Source organism: Lepisosteus oculatus, chromosome 3 (assembly GCF_040954835.1).
Source record: "Lepisosteus oculatus isolate fLepOcu1 chromosome 3, fLepOcu1.hap2, whole genome shotgun sequence".
Lineage (NCBI taxonomy): Eukaryota > Metazoa > Chordata > Actinopteri > Semionotiformes > Lepisosteidae > Lepisosteus > Lepisosteus oculatus.
This window is the reverse complement of record NC_090698.1, coordinates 18,808,951-18,822,631: the sequence shown is the minus strand read 5'-3', so window position 1 is coordinate 18,822,631 and position 13,681 is coordinate 18,808,951. Positions and strand designations below refer to the sequence as shown.

Below are 13,681 nucleotides of genomic sequence, written 5' to 3'. Positions count from 1 at the left end.
TCTTATATTTATACAATGATTTGTTGTTGGTGTAAAATGCAGTAAAAGTACTTATCAAAACATATAATAATCTGAGGCTTTCTGGTTATAGTAAAATCCAAGTATCCTTTCTTTCCAGCTGGGATATTGTTTACTTAGCTGAAAATGGTGCTGAAGTTCTATTTAATTTACTTAACATTTGTGGATGGCACAGTAACATGGCCTTTTGTGTTGCTGTCTCAATTCCCATGGATCTTAGCTTTGATTCTAGCCTGCGATACTGTCTGTGTGGAGGTTTTGCTGGGTTCTCTGGTTTCCTGTCCCCTTTCACAGACACAGAGGCTTAACTGCTGAACCTCTGAATTAAGAAACCATTTTTTGTAAAAGTCTAGTGACCACAAAGGCCAAGTAGGTTGGTGCCTTATCTATGTTTGAATGGCCCTAGGCAAGATTAGACTCAGCATGGTCACGATGGAGCGTTCCGTGGAACTGAACAAGTGGATCCATAAGGTATTTATTGTCCATGTCTGTTTTTCATTTGTGCCTATTCATTTTTCTCTACTGTAACTGGGTACAGCTGAATGAGTTAGCATTCCAATACACTTGTTGTATATGGCAGATAAAAAAATCTTGAATCTTGAATCTTGAATCTTAAAAAGGTACAGTACAAGAAGAAATTGCATTTAGTTTAAAAGGCGCATTTATATCATTCAAAACCTTGAACTTGAACTTGAACTTTATTGCCATATGTAACCGGTACTGGTACAATGGAATTCTTACTTACAGAAAGTCTCTCGATTGTAAAACAAGTGTAAAAAAACAAAACAAAGTGCAAACAGTGTATCAAGACAATGTACAAACAAACAATAGACAATGTGCAAGTAAACATGCAGGCAGTTTGGATGTAAACAATACAGACGTGTAAACAATGACTGGAGACGTACAATAAATAAATTACAATGAGGTAGATGGTGATGGTGTGGGTGTGGTCCGAGGGGGATGGCTAAATGTGTTCGCCAGTCTCACTGCTTGTGGATAGAAGCTATTAAAGAATCTAGTGGTAAGTGTCCGTATGCTCTTATATCTCTTGCCTGAGGGCAGTGGGGTGAAGAGCTCATGCCCTGGGTGGTGACTGTCCTCTGTGATGGCCAGAATTCTACCACGGCAGCGGTCCTCATAGAGCTGTTTAATCTCGGTGAGACTGCAGCCGATGATCTTCTGGGCCATATTGACCATTCTCTGCAGTGCCTTTCTTTCTCGCGAAGAGGTGTTGCCATACCACACGGTGATCCCGTTGGTGAGGACGCTCTCGATAGTGCAGCGGTAGAAGTTCACCAACACATGTATTGGCATCCCCCATCGCTTGAGGCACCGCAAGAAATAAAGGCGCTGCTGAGCCTTCTTCATGATAGAGTCAGTGTTCACAGTCCAGGTTAGATCTTTAGAGATGTGAATTCCCAAAAACCTAAAGCTGGTGACTGTTTCCACTTCCGTTCCATCAATACTGAGTGGGCTGTGAGTGTGTGGCCTGTGTCTCCTAAAGTCCACTATTAGCTCTTTCGTTTTCTTTATGTTCAAGTCCAGGTTATTGCTATGACACCACCTAAGCAGCTGTACAACTTCATCCCTGTAAGTGGACTCGTCATCATCACTGATCAGTCCTATTATAGTGGTGTCATCGGCAAACTTGATGATGCGGTTATTGCTGTGTCTTGCTGTGCAGTCGTGAGTAAATAGGGAGTACAACCTTGGACTCAGACAGCAGCCTTGTGGGGTTCCAGTGCTCAGGGTGAGTGGTGTTGATGTTTTATTGCCTATCCACACCACCTGTGGTCTTTATATACCTTAGAACTAACACCCTTACCTGTTCTTCCTATAAAGCTTTGCATCTGTTCTGTCTCTTCTTATGCAGTTTCAATTCTTCTAAAGATTAAAACTAATTTGGTAGTAGTTGTCTACTTCATGAAGATGAACATTTAAAATTTACGCTCGCTGTATCACCTGCAAGTACACAGCCACCACCACACTCATTCAAGGCCCCTCAGGACAATTCCGGATCACCCAGACAGCATCTTGTACCTCCAGCAACCTTATTTACTGTATCTCTTGCAGTAAATGCCCAGCCATCTACATTGGAGAAACAGGAAGGAGACTCGGAGACCGCTTCAGAGAACACGTCAGGGCTGTGAAGATTAAAGATCTCTCCAAGCCCATTGTTTCTCATTTCACCTCTGACGGCCACGACCACACTAATCTCTCCGTCTGTGTTCTCAAAGACGGTTTTCCGAACTCATACATCAGAAAGACCACCGAAACTAAAATTATTCTGCAGTTAGGATCACACATTCTCCCTTCCCTTAACGACAGATTACTGTTCTTTTAAATTTTCTCCATTCATTGGAAGTTTCATTTCACACCTCTCTGCACCCATTCTGACTTCACATCTCTTGATTGGCCTCTCTTTCTGTCCCCTGCTCCCGCCTCTCACTCCTCCTCCCTCCCAACCTTTGTTCTCCCGCTACTTTACCTTTGCCTACTGCCCTGTCTCTCTCACAACTGAAGAAGGCTCCACGGCCGAAACGTTGTGTTCTCTTTCTTCTTTTTTTCAGCATGGAATAAACCTATTACTTGTTCATTTAAAATTTATTACGCAAATCCTCCTCCCGATGGATCAGTAATGCCCTCTAGTGGATACTCTGCAGTACTACATATGATGCACCAGGGCAGTGAGATGAACTGCAACCATGATTTAAGGTTAATGTCCTGAATATATAAATATGACTTAGAAGATTTGCTGTGTCACAGTAAGGAGAACAGCCCTATTGTTTATATGTGCTCCAGGGCATTGTGGGGATAATAACATTCCTTACAGTTTTATTTCAAATGCAACCATAGCTTTTCTCAAAGCAACATCAGAAATATATCATCAGAAAAAATGCTGTTCGAATGGTCTGAAATGGACTGGGAAACTAATGTCCTGTCACAAAGAGCACTGGTAAGTTTTCCCCATAAAGGATAATAGCGAAGAGAGCGTTCAGTAAGATTTACTGCATTACTGAATGAATTATATTGCTGGTCAACAGGAAGACGGGAATGTACCACAACAGTCAGGACACAGCCACACCAAAGGTCTGGCAGATGGTAACAAAGAACTGTTTAGCTGCAATGGGTTGGATGAGTGTAAACGAAAAAACCCTCAGCGGCTAATGATGATTTTGATGGGGGTATACTGTGAGTATACTATCCAAAGAAACTTGTTACTGAACAACATTCAAGAAGTTACCAAGAAGGAAATAACCTTTTTTTAAGTAGATGCACTGACATGAGATACATACATCTATTATGCTGATTAACATTAATCTACAGGGCTGATCAATTGGGGATCCATTCTGAAATTCACAGGCTTAGAGTGTGTGGCCCATTTTGGAGGCAATGCAAGTTGTACATTATACTACACTACACGCTTTGCACCAAATTGAAGATGCTGTTGTGGAATTCAGTTACATTCCTCCCATAGAGCTTAGACAAAAATAAGTCTGTTCATTGGGCTCTATGTCCTAGATGGCACAGATTGTACTAAATCATCCCACAAATGTTCAGTGGGCCTCAAATGACCTGTCATGTGCTCATCAAAGCTGTTGATCCAAGTGTAGCAATGGGACATGTCTTATCCTGCTAGAATTGTCACATCATGATGAGCCTGGAAGAAGGGTAGCCTATGAGGTCCCAACACCTGATCAACATCAATCCATGCTGCCATCAATCACTGCAAGTGGAATTCTGTAGTGACTAGACACCCAAGCCTAGACTTTCACTTAGATATCACCATCAATTCAAGTGTAGTACACAGCAGTTAATACACTGTTCTGTCCATCTGCACCACAGATCAGCTTCATCATCAGGGTGGTCTACACAAATCCTTGATTCAGTGCTAATGTGTCCAGTAAGTCCTACCAAGATACTGGTCCAGCATTACAAAAATGGTTCAAAAGTGTTGTTCTTTTCTGTATTTTTCTTATTCAGTTTTCACTAGGAGGTGGTGCAGTGGTCAGCATTGGTAGCTGCCAGCACTGAGAATCTGGGTTCAACTCTGGGCCTGGAGTGCTATCTGCATGGAGATTGTACTATGTTCTCCTCATGTTCATATGGGTTTTCTCCCACAATTCCAGAACATACTGGTAGCTTTTATTTTATGCAGGCTTGTTTATTTTTGTGAAAACAAGCCTGCATAGAGTGATGAAGTAGAATGATCATAATGTTCTTCCTTGTGAGATTGTGACAAGTTTGTATTTGAAACCAATGACCTGATCTGCTGCTGGAAAAAGTGTTAGTGGGACTAGTAGGGGGCGCTAACCCTGCGGTCTGCGTGGGTCCTAATGCCCCAGTATAGTGTTGGGACACTACTGTAAAAGGGCACTGTCCTTTGGCTGAAATGTAAAACCAAGGTTCTGACTCTTGGTGGTATTTACAAATCCCACGGCATTTTCTTGAAAACCCTAATGTGCTGGCCAAATAGTCCATTGGCCTTTACTAATCATGCACTCCTAATAATCTTCATCCATGAATTGGCTTCATTCCTCTGTTCTCCTCCCCACTGATAGCTGATGTGTGGGGAGCGTTCTGGTGCACTATGGCTGCCGTCATATCATCCAGGCTGGAGTTGCACATTTTTGGTCGTGGAGGGGAGTCCCTGTTACCTGTAAAGCACTTTGAGTGGAGTGTCCAGAAAATAATTCTGTAAGTATAAGCAATTATTCATTATTAATATTAAAGCACTTCATATCATCCTTCAATCTTGTAATATTGAATCCTTGGTTTGTCCAGTTAGATGAAAAAACAAAAAACTATAGAAACAACAATATAGCACAATACAAGACCTCAAACTACAAAAGGCCATTCTACAAGGAAAAATATGTTTTCCTTGTGATTTAGTGGCCCAAATCCTTTTACCAATGTCCAGCTTTCAAAAACCAATTGGAAGAAACTCTGTAATATTTGCACTAAGTAACAGGACTGTCAATGCCATTACACAATTAACAGTTCAGAATTTTACACTCAAGAAAAAAATGATCATTTTCCCACTAATATCTAAAAACTAGCTTTTTGGAAACTACTGTTAGTAAAAATTGTAGAGGACTCAGTGGAACTCTCTTCAGCCAGGTCCACTGCTGTCAGGCTTCACTAAACTGAGACAAATCAGACAAAGGGAAAACCTTTCTCATTTCTAACATGGGTATAGCGATGTGCTTAATTCAAGCTTCCCAGCATATGCAGTCCTAAAATATTCTGACAGCTGCTGTCAAAGTCTCCCTGAAGTATTTTCTCTTGCTTTTTGCAGATGAAACACCTCAAAATTATCATTTAAATGAAGCATAAAAAACTTTAAAAAGTTTATTTAAGTGTCAATCAAAAAAGGAAAAGATCAAGAAATATGATTAAAACAAGCAGAACAAAACATTTTGGGTGTTCAAAAATTTATACAAGTGAAAAAAACAGACAATCCTTTTGACAGGGTACATGGGAATGTTTTCATTGTGAAACACACATTCGCTCTGCTAGAACACATTGATAAAAAATTTCCTTAACAACATACATTAAGTTACACTTAACGTCCATCTGTACATTTTCTGTCTTACTTAAAAAAACACAATAAGGCCAAAGGAAATCCATTCATCGAAATGATTTGAAGGAAAGCTGTAGACTGCTGTATACAGTACATTGGCATGTTTCATGCTGAATTATTATGCTATCAAGTTATCTAAAGCCTATTTTTTCTGAATTAGATTTTGAAAGGTTCTCCAATTTTAATGCAAATGCAACTCTCAAAACAATCCATTACACAAAACGGAGAGATCTTTGATGCTGTGAGATGAGAGCTTTTGAACGCGTAATGCAAAACAAAGATCTCATTAATAATAACTACTCTTTGAATAAATTGAAATAACCAGTTACATTTCTGTTCAACTGTTTAGCAAACTAGCAACTTTTAAAACACAATGACTTCTGAAGCACTATACTCCAGTGCAAAACACATTTTAATTCCAATTACAGCTAAAACTCCCAAATCATGTGAAAACAAAAACATTGCATATTTGAATTTTCTTCCAGCAGATCTCCCCCTCTACAGTTTTACAAATAACATTAATGCAAACCAACAGAAAGTTTTAATTAGGAACACAGATTGGGAAAAAAAGCACCTTTTATACACTCGGGAATCATAAACTGTGAGGTGATTTAAGAGGGATACACTAGGATTGTATGTAAACATTCGTGAAGCATGAGCTTGCTATGAATTATGCTTCTATGGGAGAAAACATCAAGGCCATCTGAAAATCCTGGAATGGGAGACAGATGACACAGGAAAAAAAATTCTTACTGACACTCACCTTCCTATACACTTACAATGAAGAGTTTCAATGACACTAGGACTACATGCAGGGGAGGTCTGCATCAAGAAGTCCAAAGGGAAGTCCACAAAAAATAGGACATTATGCCTCCATATTTGGCAGAGGGCTTATTTCCTAAGGCACAGCTTCAAGGTGTTCTGTACTCATTTCAGAAGAGGTAGAAGGGAAGTGAAATGGAGATCAGTGGAACTTCTAATACATAGATCATATATGTGGTTTTAAAAAATAATAATAATAAAATTCTGCTATATTGTTAAACTGTGCAATTCGAATGACTGCTTTGGCCTAAAACTGAACTGTGATCTGCAGTGCGTAGCACAACAACCTCTGCTGGTGATAGGTATATCGCATGCACTATATAAAAGTGGTTCACAGCAACAGAAACATTTCTCGTTCTACTGAAAGTGAAGACTGCTTTTCATCAGTACTGTAACATCTGTTTTACTTACATACTGATGCCCTTGATCACACAACTGTCTGTGCTTCAGAAATGTACTCTAACAGACAGAAGAAACTACTCTAAGATAAATTAAGTTAGAATATAGAATCCGGAAAGACCTTAAGGAAGTAACATCCTCCTGTTCTCAAAAGCAGGTTCTGTATGCGATAACTCTTTCTGAAGAATATATGCAAAGCGATAATTAGCTATTGAGCCAAAATACCAGTGAAACAGAGTTTAGAATAATGAAGAACAAGCTAGATCACCTTCACCCAAAGTCTCTTCACCATCCTTTGATTCCTTCCCAATCTGTTGTGTGCACATATCACAGATTCTGCATGACACGGAAAAACCCTGCATACAATTAAAACTGAGAGCAGCCCCGAGAGCAGAATGTGGGGAAGTGCAGCTTAACTCCTGCAGCTGGGCGAACGGGGCGCAGGGGCGCCCTCATCGCGTGCGGTGCTGGGCACGCTCATCAGCTGGCCGGCGTGCATTCTCTCGTTGACCCGCAGCGGGCAGCCGTCCTGCAGCATGCGCATGGCGATGCGCGCGATGTTGCGGGAGTCGTCCAGCCCGCAGTGGGGCCGGCCCTCGTACTTCATCCCCAGCATCTCCAGCATTGTGCTCAGCTTGGTCCGCGTCCTCGGCAGCTAGAGAGCAGAGAACCAGCACGCTCGTCACCACAGGCACCCCGCGCGGGGTCAGGGGTCAGACAGGAAAAGGGATGGGGGGCGGTACTCTCTCTAGTCAGCTGTATACAGGGCCTTTGATGTTAGCACTCTCAGGCCCACTTGTTCTTTCCGGAAGTCAAAAGCATGGTTATGGGAGGGCCGGGGGCTCAGATCCTGACTGGACTGCTGCTATCGTACCAGCTGAGCTCCGCCGTATTCCCTGCTGTGTAAATGGGTCTCTAGATCAAAGCTGTGATCAAGACTTTGTTCTCAAATTACTTACCAGGTAAAAAAAAACGAATAAAAAATGAGAAAGCTAAAAGCAGCATGCATGCATGCATAAAGGGGTAAAATATGTATTTCTGGAAATTTATGTTGACTAGAAACAGGGAATATAAAGTTAAAGTAGTGTATAACACACATCCATTCTGTATGTTTTACCCTTTACAAGTCTTTTTTTGTCTTATTGCATATTACCTAATATAACCAAAGTTCGCAAAAATGCCTCACAGTCGGTCTGTCAGCCAATTTTTTTTCCAGCAAAGTGTGTGAATTTAAGGAAGCACTTACCTTGTAGAAGTTCCCATAGGCTTTGCGGATATTGATCCATTTCTTGGCAAACTGGGGATACCGGATGCGACTTATACGGCACTGAATGTTTAAGAATTTACTCATATCCCAAGCCCTAGAAAAAAACACAAATAGCAACTCAACACCTTTTGTAAACTTTACTTAGAATCAATAAGAACAATCTGCAAAGGATGCTAGTTTACTAAGATACAGCAGCTAAAGGACACAAAAAAGTATTTTTATTTAGGCTTTGGCTAATGCCAGCTAAAACAAGCTCTTACTAACCTCTTGAACACAAATATATAAAAGCCTGGAACCTTGACCAATATGTGTTGGAGATATATGTTCTTTCTAAAGTATATGATCACCTCATCTTGTCAGGCCGTAAGTATGACGCACAGACTGGGTTACAGGGTATTCCAGAGCACTGCTGTTAGCCCTTCTGCAGAAGTGGCGATTAAAAGGAGCATACCCATCGGTCAGGACTGCGTATTTGTATTTTGTTCCCAGCTCCTTGCTCTGAAGCCAGTCCACCACCTTCTGCAGAACAGTGGGGAAGGTGTCTGCTCCGTCAACAGTTTTCTGGGGAACAAGAAAATCATTTCAGATCTCGAATAATAGTTTATTTTCACCGCAGTAAAAGACATAGAAAAACAAATCCTGTTCTCTAAAAAAAAATGTAACCTGTCCTTTAATGGAAAAATTTATTTTGCCTTACCTGTGTGATTCCTGTTAGTTGGACACAGAAGTCGGAAAGGTTTGTATTAATTTCAGGTTTTACATACTCCTGAAATGTATCTTCCTGTGTAGAAAAACAAATGATCTGAGTAAAAACCGTGGAAAATGAGACATAATGTACCACTAAATTTGGTTCACAAGACCTGGTCCAATTGGTTATAATTTGGTTAACACACCAGTATGAAAAAAGGTCGGAAACTCTGAAAATGGTACAGGGTTGATACCAATTACAAATCTCATTCAACATTTTAAGAGCTGAAACAAATGTAGAAATGATGAATTTCTGTTTTCCACTTTAGATAATTAGCCTGTGATAACTAAATTCACCAGGACAAAATCAGAAGGCACAAGGTCTGTTAGACCCAGGGCTGGAAACCACTGCTTTAGATGGACTGTAATTTAGTACCAACTTCCTTTTTCTGCAATGGCACATAGAAGAGGTGAGAAAATAGGGATGTAAACTGTATCACAAGCAGTCGAGTTATTTACATGCTAGGAATTTTGAGACCATGTCAGAACGTCCTTGGATGTGCTCTTTAGTCTCTGTAACTTCCTTGTTTACTAAATTAACATTTAATAGTGGAGACTGAGTACTGTCTTCAGGCATGTAGTGATCATTTTATTATAGACATACTGATGTGCTCCGAAATTGTTTTGTACTTTGGAAGAGGAATTATTTATTAAGATTTATTATTTATAATATTATTTAAGAAATAAATGTGTATATGCATACATTTCTTCTTCTTCAACGGTAATATGCAAGGAGCAGTCTGCTACTGACCGACCTTGAAGAGTTTCCGGTCACGCTGCCAGGCGAGCCTCAACTCCAGCACACGGCTTCACTTACAATCTCCAGCGTGTGAGTGTTCACGAGCACCATGGGGAACTCGATGATCTCGTGGAGGTAATCTGGGGGGTTGTTCTCCTCACACGTGGCTTCAAAATCCACCACGCAGATGTAGTCGTAGTACGTGTCGGTGCTGCTGTTCTCCGTCACCACGGCCTGCATCAGTTTCTGCTTCTTGTAGTAATTTTTCAGCCTCTTCTTTAAGACGTCCTTCGCCCCCCTGAGTGACAGAGCCCAAGCACAAGAAAGGGAGTTGTGACGCTGCCTGCACCAAGGATTAGAAGAACTACTTCACCCTCTTGCCCCCAGGACACGTGACACTGCTGGGTGTGGGGTAAAACTGTTGCAGTTGCTGTACAGAAGTCACCATGCTCATAGCCTGATCTCCCACAAAATAATAATTCCTTTTCTGGAAATCTACTTAAAACAGGCAAGGGGAACTGTGCTCCACCACCACCAATGTGTAGCCCTCACCTGGATGATGGGATGGCAGCCATAGTGCACACTGTACACTTACCACACACCAGCTATCAGTGCAGAGGAGAACAGAGAGATAAAGCCAATTCAGAGAGGGGTATTTTTAGGAGGCCATGACTGGTAAATACCGGGGGGATCTGGCCAGGTCACCTGGGTAACACCCCAATTCTGTGGGATTTTTAGTGACCTCTCCGAGTCAGGATTTCAGTTTTCCGTCTCATATGATGGATGGTGCCACTTTTTTTTTACAGAATAGTGTCCTCATCAATATACTGGAGCTTTAGGACCCACACAGACCGCAGGGTGAGCGCTCTGTACTGGTCCCACTAACACCTCTTCCAGCTGCAACCTTAGTTTTTCCCAAGAAGTCTCCCATCCAAATACTGGCCAGGCTCACACCTGCTTAGCTTCAGTGGGTTGCCAGTTGTGAGCTGCTGGGTGATATGGCTGCTGGCTAGAAACATGTCAGTGCATCCGTGTTCTGCGAATATTTATACATTTTATTTTGTCTGTTTATCTTCTTAACTACTGTACTAAGGTAAATAGAGTAATTATCATTAAGAGGTAATTGTTGTTAGTGTTAAGGTAAAATAATAACAGGCAAATGTTTCAGATTTCAGGACAAACTGGAAAGTTGTAGATGTAAACAAAAGGACATTTCCACTCTCAGTTTACAAATTTTCACCTTTTTGAGGACCAATTTACATTAGTAAATATATAAACCTGAAGAAGGCTCCACGGCCGAAACGTTGTGTTCTCTTTCTTCTTTTTTTTCAGCATGGAATAAACCTATTACTTGTTCCTTTGCAGCCTACGCATGCTGACACAGCTACCCACCGTAAATATATAAATATAATATATAATATAAATTAAGTACTTCATTCAGATCCCTTGAGTAAAATTCCAAGCTGTACAAAGGGGTATAAATGTCAACAGTTCTGAGGAGCAATGGCTTGCACTGTTTCCTACACAGAGCTGAGTTCTCACCTGGTTTCCAGCTTTAACTCGGACAGCTTCCTGCGCAGCTCGTCTTTGTTCATCCTGTTGATGTGTCCATTGGCAAGCGCGATCTCTTTGTACACAGGATTGCTGAACTCGCCTCTGCTGGCAGCAGGGCCGTGTGCGTCGTTCTCCGTGAGGCCACTTTGCGTGCAGCTGGGCTTACTCTGAAAGAGCACGTCATTAGCAGGCTGCACTCGGGACACGCAAGAGCAGCCGAGACCTCAGTCTGCTGGATCACAGAATTCATGTGGCCTTACTCCAATGTTCTCACCCATCCCACATTTCCACAGGTACTGTATACTGTATCAGTATATAGAGAACACTTTTTTTCCCTTGCAACTGGTGGTTTGGTACAATTGCGCTGTATAACCGCTACTTAGAGGCTTGAAAACGTAAGCAGGCAAGCTATTCAGCAACAGAAGAATCCTTTAATCCCAATTTATAATAAAACCCAATCTACAATTACTCACATTGTCATTCTTAAGGGTCATATTTGTTCACTGATATAAGTCCATTGCCAGTATGTATTCAGAAAGAATGATCTGATTATTATCAAAAATGTGTTTGTCGGTACTACTGTGCAAATGTATTCTCCAGGTCAGTATACTATGTCAGCATGTGGACTTTCAGAAAGTAACCGATACAGAGTTTTTGGAAATGTTTTAATTCTTTAAAAATATTAGGAGGAACCCCACCTCACATATGTCCTAGAAACATAGGAGAACATTGTAGTTGTTCAGCTTTGTTTACCATAGTACTCCATTTAATAGAATTATCAGATGCATTATTGATCATCAAAAGCATAGATTTGATATGGGGTTTTCCTTTAATTAGCTGTTGGGTGTCCTTTTTAGTTTGACTTCTTCAAAATGAATTCTCCAGCCAAACGATATTGAAAATATCATGATGTGAAAAAAACTTCACCTGGTTATCTGTAAAAACGAGGTAAAACAACAGTACATTAGTACTGTATTTTCATACTTTGGTACTTCGATGTAACCAGTGCCTTTATCTCAACATTGGTCTTTCTGGTCATTAATTCGAAAACTAAGGTGGAGATAGAAAACTTGTTAGAGAACAGACTGCAGTTGTCTTGTTGTAGAATGTGAACAACACAATTTTGACACTGTAAAACGAGAAGCCTCGTCCAATTCTACACACAGAAGTAAAGTTAGTCATATATCGACACTGTTGAAAATCACGGAAACACATCCCCCTGTCACAAAAACAAACTTGTGGTGTTAACGTTACGTTAATGCAAACAACTTAACTATATCCGGTCTCACCTCTTTGCAAACACATCAAAACATAAGTCTTTGCTCGCCTGGTACTACTGCGCTTTTTTGCAGTTAAGTAAAGTTAATAAAAAGGAAATTATAGACAACTAAAATTTATTTTTTAAACCGGAATCTCTCTTTAATTCAGGTATTCCCTCTCTGGTATAAATGGAAGTAAACGAACACTAATATTCAAAACAGATCATTCTTACATGAGCAGAGCTGTCTGATCCATTACGCTGTGGCTTGTTTTCGTCCTGAAACTTCACGTTCTCCTTTTGATCCGCCATTGTAACGATACCGACATGAAGACCGTTATTTCCACACGGCGCCAATCCTGATATTTTCTGACGTACAGTACACGAGTTAACTCAGTCGGTGCCCTATTCCCGAAAGATACCTCTTCACAACAGTGTCAAACACGACACCTCATTTATGTATTGTTGTTTAACCATTAACTGAGAGGATACTCATCTTCTATACTGATGGTAACTAAACTGTGATAACTACTTCGACTTCTTAATCGGCATTCACTAATAAAGTAGAAATCACGTCAACAGTGGTTTAGAATAATAACAAGCGCAACATTTCAAAATGAGCTCCCCTACTCCAAACAACGACAGCTTCCGTTTGCTTGTCTGAGGTGACATCCTGGAACCAACGGAATAAAACTGAAAAGGAGGTAATGTTATTGGGTGCCTTCTAGCGTCAAGGAGGACTCATTACTATGAACTTCTATGACAAAGTGGTGCGTCCCGTTTAATACAATTCTTAAACTGTTAAAAGAAAAAAATAAACTACTTTCCAAGGAATGTATATTACCTGTTATCTTCTTTACGTTCAAACAATTATAATCAAATAAATTCTTCCTTCAGTAAATTTTTCAGTAAAATACATCCAAGATTTTGAGATGAATGTTAAATGAGAATGGAACTATATATTTACTAGCTATGATGATAATAACAATTATAATAATTGCTTACACTTATATAGCACTTATCTGGACATTCCACTAAAAGCGCTTTACAGGTAATGGGGACTCCCCTCCACCACCACCAATGCACAGTATCCACCTGGATGATGATACAGTCATTAATTTATTTCCCAGCATCTTCAGATACTGGCTTCTGAAGAACAGAAGAATGCAAGAAGGGTAATCAACTTATCAGAGATGAGTGCTTATCTGCTTCTGAGATAAATAACATTAACCTGAAAACATGCTCATCTTTATGTTCCTGGTCTCTGTGAAGAGCTTGATGAAGAGGTATCAG

At 40.5% G+C, this 13,681-nt stretch overlaps 2 protein-coding genes across 2 annotated transcripts in view; both read right to left on the bottom strand.

Moving 5' to 3' along the window:
- The window catches only part of rpl17 (ribosomal protein L17), a 306,152-nt gene that overhangs the window by 74,154 nt on the left and 218,317 nt on the right, over positions 1-13,681 (bottom strand). The window lies entirely within an intron of this gene.
- On the bottom strand, positions 5,357-13,051 carry eri1 (exoribonuclease 1). Its single transcript, XM_006627227.3, has 7 exons — positions 12,623-13,051; positions 11,119-11,297; positions 9,655-9,874; positions 8,788-8,871; positions 8,542-8,651; positions 8,070-8,184; positions 5,357-7,478 (listed from the first exon to the last, which is right to left on the bottom strand). Exons 1-7 carry the CDS (start codon positions 12,698-12,700, stop codon positions 7,236-7,238), a joined length of 1,029 nt encoding a protein of 342 aa, XP_006627290.1. The 5' UTR covers positions 12,701-13,051; the 3' UTR covers positions 5,357-7,235.

Excerpts from the sequence above, each read along its gene's own strand:
- eri1 (XM_006627227.3), bottom strand. The coding sequence starts at position 12,700 with ATGGCGGATCAAAAGGAGAACGTGAAGTTTCAGGACGAAAACAAGCCA. Across the intron at positions 8,872-9,654 it reads ACACTCACACGCTGGAGATT|GAAGATACATTTCAGGAGTA; the intron begins GTAAGTGAAGCC and ends TTTTCTACACAG. Across the intron at positions 7,479-8,069 it reads CCTATGGGAACTTCTACAAG|CTGCCGAGGACGCGGACCAA; the intron begins GTAAGTGCTTCC and ends TCTGCTCTCTAG.